Raw genomic sequence first — 18,631 nt, forward strand, 5'->3', positions numbered from 1 at the left:
GATGTTTCCAAACTCCCAAGCTGATATCTAATTAATATCAATCTTCTCCTAATCGGCAAGCTCCGTCGTTAATTCCTCTCAAGGAAATTAAGAAACTCACCAGGCAGCAATAATCCTCGTCGCTACGTTTCATCTCGCAGCATTCTAAGGATCGGTTATTTTCACAGGAAGGGTGCGCGCGATCATTTTTTCCCCTCCTTCCATCATAGCGATTCCAATAATCTCATTAATTTCCATTACGGATATTGCAACGACTCGCTGCCACTTCGTCTCCCTAGCACGGTTGGTCCTTTCCATTCGCCTCTTGTCGAATTAATTGTGAAAAGGTATCTCGGTCTTTTGTATTACTCGCGTTTTTCACTCGTCTCTTCATCGGTGTTCCTGTCTCTCTCTCTCTTTCCCTCTCGCTGTCTTTTTCTCCTACCTTTTATGCAAGCATCTCTGTCGACTCTCTTTTGTACGTAGGTGCCTAGGTTTCTCAGTCCGTCTGTCTGTTTTTTCCGCTTCTGTATCCGCTCGGTGCTCGAGCAAGCGTGCGGATATAACGCGGCTACAATGTTTTTTAATTTAATTAACGCGCCTCCGCTTTCTGCCGTTCCGCGGGGCCGTTGTTTCTCGCTGCGCGGTACGCTGCGAACGATTATTGCATCTCATAAAGGAATTAGCTGCCGTGTCGACACTTTTCTCCACCCTCTCTGTCTTCTTCTATCCCTTCCGTCAGGATACGCCTCCAATTTGCGAGCAAACGACAAGCGCGATAAAAACGGGCCCGGCCGCTTTTACAGCTGTCTGCCACTAGCAGTCGTCGTTCATCGTTGCCCAACATTTTTTATGCGTTCCGTTTTAGACCGTAGTTCGTCTTTTTGGAATGCTTCGAATGCTGGAAACGTACATCCAGGTATTTTAATATCTATTTGCTTAGGGAAGAGAAGAGAAGCGTCATGAAATGGAAGTAACACCAAGTTGTGACATAGGCAGTTTGAAAAGTTTGCAAGTACTTGTGAAACTCGGATATGCGTTTGAGAGCGGGCAACGAGAAAGTTACAAAATTCAACGCGCTTCGTAATTTAGAGTTTTGGATAGATTTGTGATGCACGGATGATAAATTTGAAATTCACGCGTGATGTATTTGCTGAAAAATTTAACGATTCTGAAGAACCTTTATATTTGGCTCAAAATCGGTGATGGATTACCGCACGGAATAGATCAATTTTTATTGAATTCGTAGTCTCTCTATTTTTGAAGATATTTTAATTTAGTTTCATTAAAATATATCATTTTATGAAAAAGTTTTTTTCAACGATTGCGTAAAATCGTAATTTCATTATATTTTTTAGATGTAAAACAAACATCAATGCGCTTGATAAAAACAGAGAATTTATGACGCAAAATTTTTATAGAAAGAGACAAAAATTGTAAAAGCAATTCGATCCATTTTAATCGGGCCTTTGATCTCTTATAATGTTGCATGAAAGTGCACTTGTCGATGTAACGTTCGAGTAGCGTTTTTGGTGGCTATGTCGAATTCCATGAGAAAATTTCGTACCACTTTCAATTTCCATCGATCAAATTTTTAATTCCCGTTGATTGCGAGAACGGTACTTATGATACGCATGCCCTGCACAGCTGATTAATTTTCGCGTTCTAATTGAACGGTCTGTCAAAATTCAGCTTCTGTTGTAAAAATTTGTTCTGAAATTCATTCGGGACACAATGCACTCAATATCAGTCCCGAGATACGGTTCCATTCTGAAAAATGACGCAAACATTTAAATACATGCAACGTTATAAAAGATAAAAAAGAAAAATTTGTTCAAAAAGGTTTGAATTTTAATCACCATCAATTTTTTGTTTTGAAAATATCGTTTGTACGCCAGAACTACATATCGATTAAAATATGAAATTAATATCAGAGAGAAGAAAATAGAAAGTATATGCAATAATGTACATTTATCTTATCTGTTAATTAATCCTATGTTATCAAAATTGATCACTCTGATCACACGAACAATTCTAGCGATAAAAAATCTTTGTCTTTAAAATATCTACGAAACACGAACCTACGCAAACTCATTACAAAGATTATAGAACGAGCATTCGTCAATGGTCTGATCATTACAGATCAGAAATTCACTGTGGAATTACAAATCACCGCTCGATCATAATTCCTACGAACGGCCGCGACGATAATTTCTCTGCGCGCGGCACGGGCAAAGAATGAAATTTCACGTGCATCGTCCTGGCCCACTTTATTACTCATTCACATGCACGAGCAACGTGGCAGTCACGTGTACGTGTGTGCGTGCACGAGTTTCGTGCAAAGGGGTCCCGAGACGAGAGGGTTGGCCATCAGAGTTACGATAGTCATTTTTAACCCTTTATGCAGGGAGGGTCGAGATTAAAGGGCAGATTTGTCGCACGATTTGCCGCTGGAGTCTCTATCGACGAGGAAGAGGAAGAAAACGACGACATCGGTGCCGTCGTTGTCGTACAGCACCACTTCCAGTTGACTAGCGAACAAATTTCTAGCTTGCCTCTCGCCGTGATCAAATCAGAAGCGCCTGCTGCCGATATCCGAGCTTTCCAACTCGCGCTTCGGCATGAACACCTTTTTCCTGTTACTCGTCTCGAGGAAAGAATGGGAATCGTGAGCATTATGAAATGGAAATCATGGAATATTGTAAAAATGTTGGATTGTAGACAAATATTTATACGTATATGTAACATGGATTAAAATTGTAAAAATTATGTAGGATTATATTTGTCAGAGGATGTGTGGAGCATATTTATAATTTACGTACAAGAACGTCGGTTGAATTCTCATTGTCACGATATTAATTCTTGCTTGGTTTTGGTTAAGTAGGTCGCACAATTTTTTTTTTTTTTTTTTTTTTTTACCATAATAGATTTCTCAGACGAGCATTTCGATTCACGTTTATGAGTCACGAGGATCGCAGAGCTCTTTGAGAAGGAGGCAGTTCCATTATTGGACGCGAAAAGAAAGTCCCGCAAACCGGAATGGAAACGTAAGAACACGCAGACGATTTTGATTGTATAACAGCGTGGTTCATCCACCTTTGACTTATCGTGTTGGCTTCAAGCCGGTTTTTGACGTGTGCAAACACAGGAATCGTTGACTTTCCACCAAAGAGAAGAAGTAATCCGCGATGCTGATTCATTTGCGCAGCGCTGAAGTGGGAAAACGATTGTGATGCAAACTTCATAAACATCCGACGGATCCGAGGGGAAGTAACGGCGCGTCGTTAGAAAGGGACTTTCGACTAAACCGCACTCTCTCGTCGACATCTAACAGTGAAATACGTAAATCTATACTTGGAGTAAGGAAGATCTGGCTGTAAGATGGAGAAATCGAATGAAAAGAGGCATGGAGAAACAGACGAAGGAAGTGAGATATCGAAGAAGAAACTGAGGAAAAAGTGGTGGAAGAGGAGGAAGAGAAGGAAGAAGAAGAAAGGTTTGCTTGGCGAGCAGACAAGAGGCTGGGATTCTTAACGGAAAGACCTTGACTCGAGGAAACGAGCACTCCGCAATTCGATTGGCTCTGAGCGGCATCGTGCATATTAAGTCGGCGTTATTTGAATGTCAAAAGTACCCTGGGACCGGTGATTCCGTCTCCGGCTGGATAGGAACGAGGGAAACGAGAGAGGAAATACGTTAGCAGCGAGGCATCCGTGGGAGTCGATTTCGAGGCGTACAGAATAAGAGAAAGCGGACGAAAAGGGTGCGGATGATAGCGAGGGTGGTGGTGGGCACCAGAGAAATTTCTTCGTGCCGATACGCCTGGGTATAATTGAAAATATATTCGCGTCGATCCGTTCTCCTTTTCCCTGCTGTTTCGTCGTTCGACCGTGTGACACGACGAAAAGGTGATTTAAAATCGAGGCAGCTAAATGCAAAGAGACGGTTGACGAACGTGATAAATTACTGGCTGCGGAATTTGCCGCCATCCACCTCGATTTTGATCGAATGTTAATTGCTTTCGGTATCGATTCGCCGAATCGATGACGAGAACGCCATGAGTTTCCTTTTTTCCCCTTTCTTCATCCCTTTTATTTCGCGGTTACCAGTTCGATGTAGTTGTTCGAATATCCTCCGAATATTACGCTCGTCCGTGTTCCATCGTCGATTATTTCGCGTTATTACGAGTTACTTTCGATGAAAAACGCGTTGGTACAGGGGTTGCGGTGAACAGCGATCACGGCCACTGTTTTAGTATGTCATCCTGCGGCGTAGCGAACCATCTCGGAAATAGAAATCTCATCTATCGAAGACCAGCCGGATACCGCAGGATACTATATCTCCCTTCTCCAGGATTAATTAAGGCACTCTCCGCTGGTACCACAGGTACCACAGGAACTCCTGGCAGGCGAATCAATCGATCAGGTTTACCACCTTACCGCGTTACCTCCGAAGCAATTGACATTCTGGATGCATTTTGTATTTTCAGTCATCCCTAATTAACTCACCACCCGCACCCTCTGCTATGTCGGTTAGTCTGGGGCTTTCCTTGCGAATACGTCTGCTTCTTGCGTGCAGTTACGATTTAATAAACTTCGTAGCGAACAAATAATCAATCAGCACTGATACTGATCGAGAATAAACAAATTAAATTAATATATCATTATAGTACTACAATAGAATCATGCTACAATGTTTCAAAAGTACGCGAACCAAACATGCAACCAGATTTTCAATGTCGCTTTTAGAAAACAGTCAATTGTTTCTACTTGAGAACAAGATAAATCATATTTTCATTTTTTCCGATACATACCTATCGACGTATGTTCTATGTCGAAATGGTGTAATTAAAATGCAACAAGATAGGAGGGAGTGAGAAGAGAGCCGGAAAAAAGGGGAACAGGGTGGCATGTAAACAAGCGTAAACGCTCGACGCGACCGTGTTCGTCGCAGTGTAGCTGCGATAAATCTAAATTTACCAGCAACACAACGAAAAACTAAATCCCCTGCAATTTCCGTCCGGACGAGAAGCAAAAACCTCAAGAGCTGAATTCGCGCTGGCGATGTATCATAATAACGTTCTCCGAGCGTGGTGCTCGAGCCGTAGTATAACCACCCTAGACAACCAGCGTGCAATAGCTTGTCGTTTCTTCCTTGTGGAAACTCTTTAACGCTCCAGCGGTATCCAGACATCGAGAAATTTATGAATACACCAGAATATATTCCTCGTTACTATTTTGTGCACATGGACCAAAGCCAATGTCCCTGGCCGCACATTGAAAACAGGTCAGGAGACTATGAATATCGTCTTCGAAACGATGCGATCTTTAAGATCATCGCTATATGAATGTTACCTTCTAAAATGTTTACTTCGTCATTCAGGAAAGGTAGATACTCGCTATAGTTTATTTTTAATTATAATCTAGTACAGGATATCTTATTTGAGAAATTCACAAGGGAAAGTGGTACAAGTTTTAAACTGTGAATAAAGTTTAATAGAAAAATCTGGACGTTTCAAATATTAAACACACGTTTTTGTACGTATCCATGACTCATTTTCCCGTAGATCTTTTCTGGAAGCTTTGTTATTGCTAGAAAAAAAGTGCATTTCGCACGCATGCCAATATTTGTACTCGACTTTTCACGTATCAGTTAATCACTTTACTAGCATAACATTTTATCAAACTCAAAACTATTACTCCGCGATTATCACAAATGCAAATTTCCCAATTCATCCACTTCTCCAACCTGTCAAATCTCGTGCTCGAACTTAGTCGACCTCTACCGCTCAGCCTTTATGGAACAAAAAAAAAAAAAAAAAAAACATCATGGAGAGATCGATAAATAACTCTTATCGGAGCCTGTGACTTACGAACGAATTACCTAGTCACCCTTCGAAGTTATCTATCCCATACATCATCGACGTTCGCCGAACGCCTGTCGGTCGCGCATTTCACGTCTTTGGAGCCATTTCCCCATCATCCTGCGCTATTTATCAGGCAAGCTCCTTCGTCGCGACGCGTTCGCCAGGAGTTCGTTAACTTTTTCCTTCGCAGCCGCATCACTTGTCTCCATCCGGGATTCTAGAGGGTGTACGAAAAGGCATTAATAAAAACGTGTCGCGTCCCCGTTCCACCCCTGCCGGCGTTTCACCCTCGTCGGAAATACCGACGTTCCACCGATACCTCCACCTGTTTCCGCGTCCTGTTTTTCGAATGCACGAGTTTCCTAAAAAACTCGAATCCAAATTACTCGAACACCAATAATGAATTGTAAACAGTTTTACGCGACGCTGATTGCAATTTGCCCATCGGGAAAATTGTTGTTATTGTCCTGTTTTGCGCGGATCAGCAATCAGAGGATTGCGCGATGATCGAACCATCTACCAGAAAATTGCCAGTGTGTTCTCATTTTCAGAAATATTTTTATTAAAATAGTTAAAACGAAACTTAGTAGAATGTCAAAACGGCAGGTGCTAACTGTTATGCTCAGAATAGCTGTTTAAAAAGTTACATGGCGCGGAGTCACGAGATAAATCATTTAGTTCTCATTTGGTCGGCTAAAGCGGCGCGCAGAAAAAGCGCATCGTGTTCGAATAATTTGATAAAAGTTCGCGTCGGCGCCTCGCGATTGGCGACCGACCGGAGGAACGTTAACGTTAATTATAAATCCCGGCGGGATAACGGTAACGAGAGGAGAGGGAGCGGAGCAGAGTGAGAGAAAAAAAGGCGGAAGTCCGTGGGAATAGTTCCAAATGGGAGCCATTAATTTTACTCATCCGCCTCGCGGCAACTCGCCGCGTAATAACGAACGTGAAACGATATGAGAAAAGTTGAGATACCTGTCTCTCTGTGTGCCACACTTTCTCCACCCTCTAACAGCCCTATCCCTTGAGTGGTTTCTGTAAAATCGAACTAAGTCTCTACTTTATATCGCAACGTATACAATTGATTTAAGAAAGTTTATTTCCTTCTGATTACTAAGATTTTTGTTAGTAAAGTTCCTTTATTTCAAGAAAATATTAATGGAAAATGTAGATTCTGTTGGATCAAGAAAAATATTGTATTACATTTAAAATATATATAGAAAAAGCAACAACGAAGACGTCGAATATACTTTTTACTCCTCCATTACATAAACAATTTTATGCAACTGTGCATGCATGCGCATATCGTTGTAAATATTTTGCTCGGTATACCGAACTCCGTTGTCGTCCCTCGGGAGCTCGATAAGGGATCTCGTCTTACAATAAAAACTGTCCTAAGAGAACAGTCCCATTTGAACGTATTTATCTGGCTGATACTAAATCCTGTTTATCTAGTCGCCACGAAAACTGTTTAAACATTTTCGAGTATTTAGTATTTCAAGAGGGAACAGAGTAATTCCACTCTTTTTACACTTTATCGGACAACGTTATCGCTTGTTCGATTTTGCAATTTTGCTTCTAAATGACTCATATATACCCTACAGAAAATTGAAATCATGTATTTTTTATATTTGATTTCGTAAACGTTGAAAATCTTAAGGGTAACGGAACAATCATTTTGTAAATCGTTTGTGCTGAATTCTTCATCACTTTACGTCAGGGAACTAAACATTTGCTCTTTATCCCCCGATAAATAGAATAACCAGCCGTATTACACGAGCCATTATTAGAATAGGGTTCGAAGCTGTCAACGATACATCGACGGGTCGATCCTGGCACAGGTTACCTTTGGAAGGGGTTGCGAAGTTCCAGGCGCAAGTGGTGGTTTTCAACTCTGGACCGTTGCGCCACTTACACGGTCAGTCAATTTGCGTAATGAAGCAGCGAGACCGTGCTCTCGCCGAGGGCCAATTACAGTCGAAGAGGGTCGGCCACTGTACTTAGCTTTACCTAAAACCACGGTGAACCTTCGCAATCGCGAAGAGGCCGTGTCTGACCGAGACCATCGGCGGCGTTGTAATTGCGTCACTTGTCGCGAGAATCGAATTCGCCCGTCGACAGATGGTCTCGTCGAGGGGACATCGTTATAACGGAGCGTCCATCAAGTAGCGGTCGGGCAAAGAGGCGAATGCGAAGATTCTTCGATTCGCTCGTAAAGAGAGAAACTTTCCAGGTACTTCAGACGAGACGTCGATTAGTCTAGCGCACGTGCACCCATTTTGTTCGCGAACTTTCTTTACACGCGTCGGTTTCGATAAATCTTGATGGAACACGTTGCGTCGCGCGATGTAGGATTTTATTAACGTAGTCCTGATATAATTGAAAATTTGTTTCGGATTAGTTAGTTGTGATTTGTTCATTTTAAAACTTCATTCGGTAGATGTAGAGCAGAGTAACGAATCTGCGTAAAAGGCTATAATTACACGGAATGCGTGTTCCGAGGAATACGCCAAGAAAAACCTACCTCTGGCATGTATCCTGCCAAACTTCACAAGGAGAAAGAACAATTACCAACTAACAATTGCAGGGAGAGAGCAATCTTGAAACTATTTTTTACTTTTCTACATTGTAAAGCTTCTTACTGCGACGAGCATCGAGTTTCAAGCGGGTCTTTACATTTTTGCCTTCAAGGGATAGACAAAGAAGCATCTTTTTCGCGTTGTCAGGGGACCTTTACGTAATGATGTTGCGACCATCTAAATTCAAGCAGGAGTCGTAGCGTCGGAACAAAAGGGCGAGTGCATCGTTTCCTCAGCTACTTCCATTTCACGTCTGTGTCATTTCGAAGACCATTTCGTTGGAAAAGTAGCGAGCTCACGAACGAATCTACTCTGTTGCTTTTGAAACTCGTTACTCTCTTGATTACAAATTTGCGAATCTGCGGCGGCGATTCATTTAGGTTTCAAAGCAGAAACTATTCGGCAAGGAGCGACAGAGACGCTTTCGAACACGAGCATTGTACGCTTTATCAATGGATTCTAAGATATATTGTCTGGCGCGTGAGCGATGCCGCATTGTGCACCAGGGGGAAGCAGCTATTGAAAATGCACGCCATCCTCGTAGAGAGGACGCTGCCTGGATAAAAGTACGAGACCTGTCAGCTATAAGAACTTGTTGAAATGTATTCCTGGATTGTGACAAATTGTATTTCACGAGGATACTCGTCGTCACCTAGAATTCGCCTTGCACGAAGAGGGATTGGTTACTGTCGAAGACCTGTTATCGTGGATTTCTGCTTGATGCGATGATGCCATAAGGTACGGAAAGTCGTTGTGCATAGTATCATCTGAAATCTAACTATTCCTTCATCTACTGGAACATATAGTAAAAAAGTAACACGACCAAAGAATTTGCCCCCCAACATATTCCACTTTCAAAGGTGTTCAACTTCTCATATTATTAAAAACAAAGAAGATATTTCTTTTCCCTCAACTAGCCCATTCTACATCCAGTGAGCGTTATTTTTGAGAAAGCAGTGTTTTACCGATTTCTTAAGTTTTGAATTTTATGAATTGCTTATTTCTTATTACCAATGTTAAGTATAAGAGTTGCTAGCAATGTAGAGTGAGAATCTTCAAGAAACGTATCTAGGGAGTAATTTTTCCCAGGAGTCGTTGGAAAACTTAACAAACACCGTTAATGAGACAGCGAGATTAGAAACACACGTATTTCTATCGCGAGCGGCGCGCTATCGGCGAGCAAATTTTGCATTCCGTTCAGAGGTGGTGAACGTTTTAGTATTCACGGCACGGTACCGCGGAACAGAGACGACGAGGTACGATGAGGAAGCTGGAACAGAAACACGGCTGCGAAAACGGAGCGAGCAAAGCCTCTGACAAACACGACGTTTGCCAAGCAAATACCCGCTCGCCGCGCGAACTTTCCTTCTCGCTAATGCGGAACGATCGACGCGCGAAATTCGAACTCTCCTGCTACTGCTCGCGTTGCGTCAGCGAACCGTGCGATTCCTTCTTCGCGAATGAATTCCGCAAACATGTCTGTAAGATGCGGCAGCAAACTCCTGATTTCTTAAATCTCCGTCTATACAGGAGGAAATAAAGTTCTTTTCGACAAAACTTCTACTTTATTTCGAAGATAGTCTATACTTCATTTCTACTAGTCTAATACTTCATCTGGAAATGTTTACTCTTCCTGCCGATACGAAACTGTCAGCGATAAGAAAATTAAATTTATTATTACATTTCAATAAACCAATATAATACTTGTTTGATGATCTTTCTTTTCTAAAGCCATCAATATTAAAGCCTTCGTTAAAGCCACAAAAATTCAATGGCTTGAAATTGAATACGTTAACAAAGTTTAGCTTTTAAACTCTGGGACATGCCTGCGTATCGTTAAATAAAATAAAATATTTAAATTAGATTAATTTTTATAGCTGTGAGGTGGATATTATTATACGTGTTGGTTTATTAAGGAGACGAGTGATAAAGTTGTAATAGTCAGTGTATATTAAAATCACTCTAAATACAAGTACAGAGATAGTGTAGTTGACCCATATGCTGCTACAGCTCAGTAATTTAACAAACAAAAGTATCAAGTAATCGAAGAAACTAAACATCCGGAAATTGCAAAAATAAGGACGCCTGTAGCTAAGGGTTAAGAAAAGAGACGTTCGTAAGACACGTAAAACAACCATCCAATACGTTGGTACGTCTCTCCTAGATGGGACGTTTCTAACGATATCGAATGCTCCGTTCGATATTTCAAAGTGACGCCGGACGAAGAAATATTGCGACGGGCTGATTATAATTTATCGCGGAGATGCCGGCTGCAGAAGAAAAATTTATATCCGGGACCAGCTTATCAACTACGTGACACGTCGCATCGAGATCTCGTTAAAGGTGCGGAAACTGGCACGCGGTCGTTGCTCAAGAAACGATTTGACGGCTGTCTCATGCATAATAAGGGCCTTTTCCATTTCCAGTTAGCTTCGCAAAGGTTTATTTCGCGTCGAACCGACCGATCTGCAAAGTAATATGATATTTTCTGTCTATTGAGCGACAGGGAGACTATCGGTGGTTCCCCGAGGAACGCTGAGAAAATGGAGGCTTCGAGGAATACGGCTAGAAGAAAGGAGAAATAATGTCGCGGACGTGCTCTAACAGCCAAGATAGAAAATACTCTCTTTCAATGCCGATTACCGGGATGCTCGCCGATTCTTTTCGTTCCGATTAAATCGATTCTTGGTCTATGAAGAAGAAAGAAAGACCAAAAACCTTCACTTTTATATTCGTACATTCTTTGAGCAATGGGTCGAAACTCCATAGGGTGGGAAGGGGAGGCGAATCTAGGATAAGACTACGTTCTCTTAATGGAATTCTGAACCGACGCGCGATATCGGATCGATCATACATTTGCAAAAATGAGGAATAAAACGTCTTCTTTCGGTACCGAATAACTCGTATCCTATTCTTCGGGCGCCAACAATCGTAAATCATTCACAGAGTACAATACGAAGCTTCGAAGCTTGGATTGGACATGCTTTGAAAGCATTTGACAGAAGGTCGAATCTCTGATTCGTCCCCGGGCGGGACGTCTCGACCTTGCGGTTGTCACCGACCTCGTTAAGGGCCCTTTCGAAAGGGCATCGTTATTGCGTGGCAATACATAGGGGAGAAATAGGAATAGGAAGCAGCGCGGTGGCTCGCGAACGCGCCAGAGAAACGTCGAGACATTCGAGAAAGGGGTTGACGAGAATGTTCCCCCGATAAGGACGAGCACGAGGACGAGGCGAGGCCGATGACGTCTGCCGGCTGCCTACTTTCCATTCTTCCCTTGTTGTTCCATTCCACGGAAGATCAGTGGCGGGCTTATTGCCTCATGAATATGTATAGAAGAGATCGCTCTCAGGTCCGTGCGAAGCGGAGATGCTCGGCCGTTGAACGTGCCAGGGTTTGAAGGAGGCTGGGGCCCAAGGGCTAGAACGGACGGGAATGACCGCGAACGAGACACTGAGAAATTAACGAGTCACCGGCCGCCGGAAATTACACGCGGGAATAAACAGAGCATTTGCGGAACAGCTGCAGCCGTGGGAATGGTCATCTTCCGAAATGCAAATCGTCCAAATTTTCGGACGGCAGTTGCCGCGCGCAATGTTAGAGATGTCTCGTTGATTTTCTCGATCCCGGATGACGATTTGTGTTCGGCCAATTTCGCGCTCTTACGGCTTGGCAAAATATCATATTTTGTTAGTTTAATTAGTTAATACCATATGCAGTGGCTCATGAGATACTGCATAAATATGTTGTGTATGTTATACGAAACATTCTGCAGTTCCATTAGGATTGTAACGAAACCTGACTGATATAACTATACTTGTTCTAGTAACAGTTCTATAACGGTGTAATATTTTTATGTGAAAATGGTATAAGCACTATCAATAATTTACCATTATATAGAAATATAGGCCATCGAATTTTAACGAGAATCGTATTACGTAAAATAGGTCCCTAGACGTGCCATGTGTCCCAGTAACTTCGTACCATCACAATTCACAGGTTACGATATATAGTTGGTTTAATAAATTGAGTTCATATACCCCATAAATTGTTTTATAGCTCAAGTTGTAAGATTAATTATAATCGAGATAGTTGATATAATGGTAGTTCTATGATAGTGTAATATTTTTGTATGAAAATGGTGCTCGATTTAACAAGAATCGTATTATGTAAAGTGAATTCGAAGACGTCGCAACGATGTACGTCGGTGTCTTCTGCTCCTTCGATTCCACCTTGCATCGCTTGTTCCTTTTTCTCGAACATAGAGCAGCTTGCTCTCGATTTCTGATAAAATGTAACTAATTCATGACGCCCTCGAAGATCGCATCGAGACTACTGCCTGCGGCAATCATTATACGTCTGGAAGAAATTTCATGGAATACTTCGTCGATAAAGTATCAGCTCTGAGATATCTCCATTGGAAGAAGCTTTATAGAGTTCATGATATTCCTATGAAATCCTGCAGAAGCAGAAGAAATATACATAAGCACCAACTCTTATTATAATCGTCGTGATAAATTAGAAAATATCGATCAGCGAACCTAATATAAATAATTTCTAATAAATTCGTATCTTTTAGATACATAAATAAACGCAAATTGTATCTCTTGGAAGTAACTAAACGAACTTCTGTATTGTTCATAACGATGCTCGTACTATCAGACATCGTCACTCTGCGAATAAAAAGATGTCGATAGCGTCTTACTGTCTACCGTCTTAGAAAGCGAAATTGAACGTCATTGACTAAACTGGCTTTTTCCCTCCCGTTCTCCCGCTAGTTCCTTTAAGCTTCCTAGCAAGTTTTCAAATAACTTCTTCCTAATGCCACTAGAAAATGTCTCGAGAACGGAATTGCAAGGAGCTCCGTGAAACTGTCACGAGAATTCTCGTTTTTGTCCGAAAAAATTTGCCAGGTCTTTCCATCGACATCAATTGCTATTCTCTTTCATAGAGAAGTCATTTCTTTTTAATCTCCACCGTGGGCCTGTCTATCCATTGACCGTTGCACCGACATGAACAATGATGAAAAATGAGAAGAGAAAATGGGAACGGACGTGCGTACGAATTTCAATTTCAAGCGCTGCTCGCAGACGATCTATATTACGTCTTTAATTATTTCGCACGAGAGTACAGACTGTAATACTCCAAAAGTGTGCTAGAGAATATTCAAAAATATTCAATGTCTGCTGACAATTGCATTATAAAAATGAGCTAGTAGAATTTTATTTGTGCTTGCTCACTGATAGTACAACTATTATACGTAAAAGAATGTTGGTTCGTACAAAGTTATGAAAACATGAAAATATCAAAAAGAGCAAGGAATATTTCATATATCACTGGAATAAATTTTAGTAGTAAGTTAAAAATTATCTTAATAAATTGCGTTATCGGAAGAGGACTACGCTCAATCTATACCTTATTACTTTAGTCTGTCGAATTCTATCCTGTAAAATAAACCACGTTTTATGATGCATCAGCATACCCGACCAAATTCTAGTAGAATAACACGAGCAAATTCTTAGCCGTCGCGTCTGTTATTTTCGGTGGTAAAACGCTGGCCGGACAGCGAATGAAGAAATTCGCAAATTTCATTCGTTCCCCGGTGAAATTTGCCCGTTGTGAAGCGTGTAATTTATTCCCTCTCGAAAGGATATTTCCGTCTCGTTTAGCGTATGAATCGATACCATTAGGACGAAAGGAAAAAAGGAGGGAAAAGAGTATAGAAAGCGAAAGAAATACAGGAAAGCAGCGACGTCACGCGCAGCTCATTACCGTTCGTATCTGCGCGACAAAGGGCGGAAAATTGTATTATTACGGAAGAATACGTGTGATAATAGTTCACGCTGAGAAATTACCGAGATAGACGTCTGCTGTTTTAGAGAACGTAACGGAAGCCCGAGGGGAAAAGAGAACTTCCTTCGCTTTGCTCGTTAATCGTATCTTCTAACCGGCATGCATGAGGATGACGTGCATCCTGCGCGAACAAAGCGTTTCAGATATTGCTTCCTATTTTTCTTTACGTATATGTAACGCCTCCTAAATGAGATTCCAAGTTTCTCCCTCCAGTCTCTCTTTTCGCATAATTTCAGACAAACAGAAGCTATATCGCGATCAACGCGAATTCGCCTCCCAATAATACACAGCTTGCAGTTAATCGAGCGCGTTGCCCGGACGGTTGCAATTATTGAAAGTTTAATCGTCGGATCGATCGCGCAGAAACGAGCGGGCGTCGAAAGCAAAAACGAGCAGCAAAGACACGCAGCGAAAACGTTTCGCAATGACCAACGCTCGCTCACGGGGGTTGCCCAAAATTTGTTCGCGCCGCGAATGCGTTTAAATTATTCCTCGTCTGGCAATTAATCCACTGGACGAAAGCACTTTTCTCTTTGCTACAGCTGAAAAATGTTTGTCGACCGGATTACGCCCGCGAATCGTCGCGGATGCTATTCGTATGTGTACGTGGCAATTCGCTCGTATCTGATACGCTTGTATAGAGAAGAAAAATACAGCAGACGGTGGTGAGCGGTGGTAACAAAACGATGCGGTAATCACGACAACTATGAGAAATGATCGAGTGGCGGAAGCATCTGGCGGTTGGTAAAACCATGGAACACGAGACGGAAACCAGCTCGGGTCAGGCTTTCTTGTTGATTTCCTCGTCGTCTACAACGAACTAGAATAATACTGTCGGTTGGTTGGGTCGCGGTATTTGAATTTCTTAGGTACACAAATGGCGGACGCTCAGATTTTAAGGGAAAACAAACCGGTATTATTCCGCTGGAATGCAGGATATCAATATTAAATACATACATATACACAAATGTACTCGCACGATAAGCAGGATCTACGTTTCATCGAAATTGATCTATCTCCTCCCTTTCTCTTTTCATCTCTCGCCATCAAGATAAAATGAATTTCTAACGAATGCCAAAGGTTCTCGTTGAATATTTTAAAAGCAACTCGAAGGTGAAGATCGTGGTTGTAATTGAGAAATGATTTCGTTTATAAATATTTATTATGTGTACGATGTAACAGGATTTTGTCAGATTTTTTTTAGCGTAAATAATATATTACACCTTTTTCCTTGCCAAGAAGATATTCATACAATACCTCCGTGTAATGAATCTTCCAACGCTCGTCGAGGGAACTTCCAGGAATTTCTGTAAAAGAATTCGTAGGAAAAATATTTCTTAAATTCGCAACGATTCACACCAGAATCGTAAAAGAATATATTATTATAATATATCTGAAAATCCTGAGATCGACAAAATTCTAGTTCGCGTGAAAAATACTATGGGAATGATGGCGGTAAATAGAACGGGGAGGAATCGTATAATCACGGCAACGTTGAGAAATGACCGTGCTACAGGAGCATCTGGTGCTCGGCACCAGGAAACGGCTAAAGCTTCCGCTGGTTTTCTTGTTGATTTCCTCGCGGTGCCGCGCGAACGAGAATAATGTTCCGGGTCCCAGTACTGGACCAGCTGCCGTCTAGATCGATACACGCCGTTGTTATTGCGCTTGGAGAGCTGGTATCCTTTATCCGTAAAGAAACAAGCACGCTGATTTCGAGAACCATACATTCCCGAATTATCGATTCTAGAATAGTAGGCATAATGAATCTTGGAGAGTGTTTGCTAAAAGAGGACGATACGATTGCGATACTCGATACGTAGCGTTACGTATTCGATCCGAATTTTTAATTTTAAGTCGCGAACAACAATGCGTGTTCGTTCGCATCGATTCTTCGTTCATTCGCTACACATTTCGATTACCGTTTTATAGTTACCGTTATACTTCTTGCTGTTCGTCGACGCGTAAATGCGAGAGCATGTTCTTAGTTGGACATTTTACGGTGCACTGTTAATGGCACCAATGTGAACCTAGTTTACGATACGAACACGAATCACCTTGTTTCCGTGGCTAGATTTTTCCGCGCTTCTTCATCATGCCCCTTTCAATTTTCTCGTTTATGACTGGAGAAATTGAGAATTCTAATAGGAACCGTGGAAATAGAGGTTCTTTCCGAGTAACGACCGGCGTGTTTCAAATTTTCATGCAGAGGAATCACGAAGACTCCATTCCATGTCTCAGGGGGATGATTAAAAACACGAAAACTTGAAAATTCCGTACTTGGCGAAGTTCGAACGTCGCATTTCGTCCCTTCGAATACAGTATACGAACTTCTCTGCCACATCCCTCGTACTTCAAGGCCATGGCATCGGCGTCTCTTGACGCCAACTTCACGAACAATATTCCCGATCAGACAGCCAGGCTCCTTTACGAGACGAAGAGAAAACGGATCGAAAGCAGATTTCTTTGACGAATATAGTAAATACATATCTGGAAGTTGTCCGCCGCAATCTCTGGGATTTCAAGCCGACGCCTGATATTCCGGACAACGTCTCGGTAGAGATATCGCACGCAGAAACAGATGTGACTGTGATACAAGCAGAGATTGCGACAGGTCACGTCGTCCTTCAGTTAAAACAACTAAAGACTGCGGCAAAACCGGCGGATCTGACCACTGGATAAATGGATCTATCTAATCCGAAGTAGCTTTGTTTCGAGCGTCATTTCAGAGTGTATATGCAGTATATGTATAGACATGTAGTAATCTCACGAATCATACATGTTTGTATTTGTGTTTGCGTGCTAAATCATCGAGAGATTGCGGTACTACGGGAGAAGCTTGATTTTGAATAGTATCAAAAGTGACATCTTGTTTGGTAATGGGAGTTTAATGGAGATAATAGGATGAGGTCTGTTAGGTTTTTCAAATGTTCAAAAAATCTACAAACATACGTGATCTTCTACAAAAGACGAGATATATCTTCATGCGTTATCGTGATATATTTGTGTATGAATTAAATCAATCATATGATTCACGTATTTACGTATTGATTCACGTTTCTTTTGTTTCCTACCACGTATTGCAATTATACTGTTCGATAAGCATGTGTATCTAACAGATAACCTACCATAAACATCCAGACGAATATTTTATATATAACGTGCCTGAAGTTCTTCGTTTCCAAGCTGTTCATTCGCATAATTTACGAATAAAATGATAAATGGAAAACATAGCTTCACCATCATCCAGACGAATATTTTGTATATAACGTGCCTGAAGTTCCCCGTTTCGAAGCTATTCATTCGTATAATTTACGAATAAAATGATAAATGGAAAACACAGCTTAAACTATCTTTTTTGGCAATTAAACTAAATGATAATTAAATAATCATAATCATAGTGCACTTTATGGACGATTCTTGTTGATTATATAATGTTCCCCACTCTTCTCGTTTGTTATCTCAAACACGATTGGTGATAGTCAATTACGTGACTTCCTCGTCGTGACGCACTTGACTTCTATAATTGATACGTTGCACAGTTGCGCAGTTAGTATAACACGTTCCACTCGCCAACAAAGTACATACATCGAAAAATTTCGCGTCATTGAAACGCGCCTGTGATAACAATCTCTCTTATTTGGTAAGTGACGGTTAATCTTAATGTCATTGACTCTATCTTTCAACGATAACTAAACTAACCTAGCTAAACCATAAATTTTCTAACAGGCAAAATAAATCCTCAACGACGAATAGCGCTCGAAGTTCTTCGAATTTTTGAAATTTTGAGATTGCGTAGAATTTTCAGACTTTGGATCTTTTGGAATATTGTAGAATTTTGTAACTTTATTGTAAATTTCTTGCAATCTGACACTTTGAAACTTATGAAATATTTTACAATTTTACAATTTTATGGAAGTTTGGAATTTGGGAGAGCTCGTTTGTCTAAATAAGAAAAGCAATTTTCCCCGTGTTTCTCTCAAAACCTAGCGGAACTTGAGGAACGTGAAAAGGAAGAATCATGGAACGATGGGCCGGAAAATCGGCGATCGTTACTGGCGCAGCATCCGGCATCGGGCGAGCAATTACGATAGCTCTTCTAGAGAAAAAAGTAAACGTACTCGCGTTGGATGTACAAACTGAAAAATTATCAACTCTCAAGAATGAGTGGAATGCAAATTGGGGTACACTATGCGTAATGCGTTGCAATATAAGTGACGAGAATGACCTGAAGGATGTTTTCGACTACCTGGAGAACAACGATGAAAAAACGTGGAACGGCGGCGTCGATGTCATGGTGAATAATGCCGGGGTTATCGAGTACACTCGCGTCATTGGTAAGATAATTGCTGAC

General features: G+C 41.4%; 2 protein-coding genes across 23 annotated transcripts in view; one reads left to right on the plus strand and one right to left on the minus strand.

Annotated features, from left to right (window-relative positions):
- LOC126919929 (uncharacterized) overlaps positions 1-18,631 on the minus strand; it is a 174,744-nt gene that overhangs the window by 35,881 nt on the left and 120,232 nt on the right. The window lies entirely within an intron of this gene.
- Positions 17,785-18,631, plus strand: part of LOC126920019 (farnesol dehydrogenase-like) — a 68,444-nt gene continuing 67,597 nt past the window's right edge. For 4 of the 10 annotated variants that reach the window (XR_007711874.1, XM_050729915.1, XM_050729924.1 and 1 more), the window contains exons 1-2: positions 17,806-17,920; positions 18,007-18,614. Coding sequence is in view for 8 of the 10 variants with exons in the window: in XM_050729915.1 (XP_050585872.1) it covers positions 18,299-18,614 (316 nt within the window). In the remaining 2 variants the exon portion in view is untranslated. Of the gene's footprint in view, positions 17,921-17,983; positions 18,615-18,631 lie in introns of those variants that run through there. The other 6 variants (XM_050729873.1, XM_050729942.1, XM_050729891.1 and 3 more) reach the window with 5 other exon arrangements.

This window comes from Bombus affinis, chromosome 1 (assembly GCF_024516045.1).
Source record: "Bombus affinis isolate iyBomAffi1 chromosome 1, iyBomAffi1.2, whole genome shotgun sequence".
In the NCBI taxonomy this organism is placed as follows: domain Eukaryota; kingdom Metazoa; phylum Arthropoda; class Insecta; order Hymenoptera; family Apidae; genus Bombus; species Bombus affinis.